General features: G+C 51.2%; 1 protein-coding gene across 1 annotated transcript in view; it reads left to right on the forward strand.

Moving 5' to 3' along the window:
• Positions 1–1928: 1928 nt before the first annotated feature.
• The window catches only part of ADAMTS10 (ADAM metallopeptidase with thrombospondin type 1 motif 10), a 49266-nt gene continuing 47272 nt past the window's right edge, over positions 1929–3922 (forward strand). The window contains exon 1 of the mRNA XM_029964288.1: positions 1929–2231. Coding sequence (XP_029820148.1) covers positions 2144–2231 — 88 coding nt within the window. The 5' untranslated portion in view covers positions 1929–2143. The remainder of the gene's footprint in view (positions 2232–3922) is intronic.

The raw sequence follows: 3922 nt of genomic DNA on the forward strand, positions 1-3922 counted from the left end.
GGGGCTTGGAGCAACCTGGGCTAGTGGAAGGTGTCCCTGCCCATGGCAAGGGTTGGAACAAAATGGGCTTTAAGATCCCTCCCAATCCAAACCAGTCTGGGTTTCTATGATAATTACTGGGGCAAGAACCATCTCCCAGATTTCCTCTTACACCTCACCCATGCAGTCTGTGTCCTGTGATGGGTGTTATTCCAGCCCCCCCCAGCACAAATTGCATGAATTGCATAGTAAAGGTGGGAAAACAGAAGTAGAAATAAACTTTCAGGGTTTCAGACTCCCCTGAGGACACGAGGTGATGGGGAGCATGACAGAGCCCAGGAGGAACCAGACTGTGCTCCAGCCAGTTGGTAGCCTTCACTGTTTAAAACATACAACAGCAGAGCAAGGCAGGGTCTAATAATGTTATTCCAAGTGTTTCCTTACTGGGATGAGGACCACACACATGCCATGGCTGTTGACACCTTTGCAATGAGCACCCTCCTCCCATCTCCAGCCTCATCTTCCCAGCAGCTCAGGAGCATCTGTCCTGCTTTTCCCAGCCATGCTCCAGCAAGTCGAGATTCAGGATATATTTATTTATCTGTCATCTTTGCAAGGAGGTTTATGTTTTGCTACAGGGCTGCTCTGGAGCAGAGCATCACTGCTCAGATATTTGGGATTCTCCCGGCTCTGGTGAGGTATGTGCTGTATTCATCACATACGTCATGGGATCGCTGGATGGAAACAAAACCCACTGGCTTTACACAACTCTCCAGCATGATGTGAGTTTGTATAATTGCCTCAGACTGAGTGGGAATCATCTGCAAGCCAAAAATCTTTCACTGAAGCAATTAGCAAACCATTTTAAATAAAAAATGCTATTGGAATCTCAGGATCCATTTGTGGATGGGGCTGAGGGTGAGTTCACTGAATGGCTCCTTTGTTCTCCATCACTTTTTTATGGTTTGGCCAATACACTCTGGGAGCAAGTGCTCTTCCTTCTGTGCAGTGACAGTCATTAGGGTGTGTTTTAAATCCAGGGAAACCAGTAGAGATGATTTCTTGGTTGCTGCTGATGCTGTTCTTTCCTGCTCCCCTTTAAGAGATCAGGTAACCCAGACCAGGTCACTCTTTGATCTGTGCTTTCTCGTGGGTGTTGCCACAGGACAAAGGGTTCCCACTGATTCTGATCTCCTTTCCTCAGGTATAGGGTATATTCCAGCCCTTAGTGCTGCTGTTGGAGCAGTGCTGGCAGAGCCCCTGGGTGTGCAGTGTCCCTGGAGCAGGACAACGTGGTTTTGCAGTGCCGTGAGCTGATGTGGTTAATTATGGCTGCTTTCACTTTCCATCCTGCCCTCCTCTTTTGCACTCTTTCCATCTCACTCCTCCAAGATTGGGCTTTCCTCATTCCTGAACCCTGTGTTCTCCCTTATATCCTTCTCTCCCTTTGTGTCTCCCAGTTGCTTCCCTCATTCCTGCACCTCATGTTCTCCCTTGTGTCCTTCTCCTCCATCGTTTGTCTGTCCCATTCAAAGCTTTTATTCCTGCACCCCACGTTCTTCATGTCCTTCTCCTCTATCCTTTGTCTCTCCCTTTCTCTCTCATTCAAGGCTTTCCTCAGTCCTGCACCTCATGTTCTCCCTCGTGTCCTTCTCCTCCATCTTTTGTCCCTTTGTTTCTCCCCTTCAAGGCTTTCCTCATTCACCCTTCACCCCATGTTCTCCCTCACATCCTTCTTGTCCATCCTTTGTCTGTCCCATTCAAAGCTTTTATTCCTGTACCCCACGTTCTCTGTCGTGTCTTTCTCCTCCATCCTTTGTCCCATTGCAGGCTCTCCTCATCCCTGCACCCCGTGTTCTCCCTGGTGTCCTCCTCCTCCATCCTTTTTCTCTCCCACTCACTCACCCCACCCTCTCCTCCGCAGGGACAATGCCTGAGGTCCGGATTAGCCCGTGCTGACCCCGCTGTGCTGGCCCAGGCCCAGGACCCTGCAGGGACACTCCGGCCTCGCTGCCCTGGGAAGAGCACAGAGCGGCCAAGGATGCCTGCGGAGGGACTGAGCACTCCTGTCTCCACATAAGCAGTGCCTGAGGGAGAGACATGTTGGGACAGCGCCCTCCCAGCTGGCACAATTCTCCCTGCACTGAGACAAGCAGCGCTGACCATGGCAGTGGCTTGGAGGCTTCTCATGTGGACTGTCATCCTCGCTGCGGCCGTGGGCACCTTCCCTGCTTACACCTTCCAGTCACAAGGTAGGGATTGGAGTTGGGAGGGGAGCTGGGTCCACCCACAGCTGCTGGAACAAGCCCTACTGCTGCTGGCACAAACCCTACTGCTGCCCTGGGAAGTGTTGGGGTAACGTGCTGAGGAGTGGATGAAGATACCTCCACCCCTGCTGCACTGCTCCGGAGCTGCTCCTGCTGCATGTCCTATGTTTTCCATTGCCCTGCAAGGAAAGGATGTGTTTTTTTCTTGGATTGGGACTTTTTGCAGAATTCAGAGCAGTCAGGTCTGTGCAGGGCAAGAGCCACAACAGGCTTAGGAAAGGAAGGCGATGTGGTGACAACAGGGAAGCTCCCCTTCCACTTGGGTGGAGCAGCACATCCTTGGATGAGTAGAAGCTTAGGAGGGTTGTGTGTGTGCAGCCAGCAGGTCTCTGGTGTGTGCAGGGATGGAGGGCAGTGCTGGAGCACCCAAACCATCTGCCCAACTGAACCTGGACAGGCCTGTGCTGCTGGAGGAGCAGTTTTAGTTTGGACACATGTTTCTGTAAGTGATACCGGTAGTAACTGCTCAAACCTGCTCAGGTATGAGCACTTTGTACCCATCTTGTGTGTCTGTGTGGGATTGTTGGGGTGTCCTGTGCAAGGCCATCAGTTGGACTCCATGATCCTGATGAGTCCCGTCCAACTCAGCATATCCTGTGATTCTATAATGGTCTTGTGTTTAAATACAGAGTCACACAATGTGTGACTGCAAGGAAAGCAGAATTTGGGTCTCTTGTACCTGGATTTGTGCTTTTGTGTCTGATTTATTCCAGGTTAGGAGTGAATGGACTGGAAAGTGAGGTGGGCTGGTTTGTGCCAGCCTAGAGTACAAAACAGCACAGGCAGGTAGCACAGGGTAGTTAAACTACTTAGTGCTACTATTTTTATGATCATTTTTTAAGAAGTTTTAAGAACTCCCATCAGGCACCAGAGGTGAGAAGGAAGAGCTCTGAAGTCAGACATTTATCAGTGCAAGGTGTTAAAACTTACTTAGGCAGCCACAATCCTGACATCTGACGTGTGCCCAGATCAATCCCAGCAGGGTGAAAGTGGGTGACATTCCCTGGCTGGAGTCAGGTGACATTCCCTGAGCAGTGTAGGATGGAGTTACCATGTCCATGGGTTGTCTTGTGAAGCAGAACTGGAAAGAGGGACAAAGGCAGCCAAAACCCCACACCGTCCTGGGGCTGGGCACCATCTCAGTGCTGCCTGTGGAGGCAGCACAAGGAGAAACAACCAAACCCTGCTGTGCAAAGTTATACAGGCAGATTTTCTTTTAAAAAGTCACCCATTTTCTGGTCCTGTTGGCCAAAGGCTCTGGCAGTTCCTGGGGGGACTGTTCTGGGTCTGGCAGTTCACACCTCCCTCCATGTGCAGCCCCACACTCTGACAGGGATGGTGCTGCCAGATCACCCCCATCCTGACTCACAGCACCCCAGACCCTCCCTGGGCACGAGTCCCCACTCTGTTTGTTAATATACCTCATTCTAAACCCGAGGGCTCTCCAAAATTAGTGCATTTGTGCTTTCCTAAATGCCCTGAGCTGGCCAGGGAATGAGCCTTAGCCCATAACGTTGTTGGGAGTGTGGTTGTCCCAGGGATTGCAGTCTGTCCCCTCCCCAGTCCCTGTCCAGTCCCAAGGGTCACAGAATCACAGAATTTACCGAGTTGGAAGG

The sequence above is a fragment of the Manacus vitellinus genome, unplaced genomic scaffold (genome assembly GCF_001715985.3).
Source record: "Manacus vitellinus isolate BGI_N305 unplaced genomic scaffold, ASM171598v3 scaffold_107_pilon, whole genome shotgun sequence".
Lineage (NCBI taxonomy): Eukaryota > Metazoa > Chordata > Aves > Passeriformes > Pipridae > Manacus > Manacus vitellinus.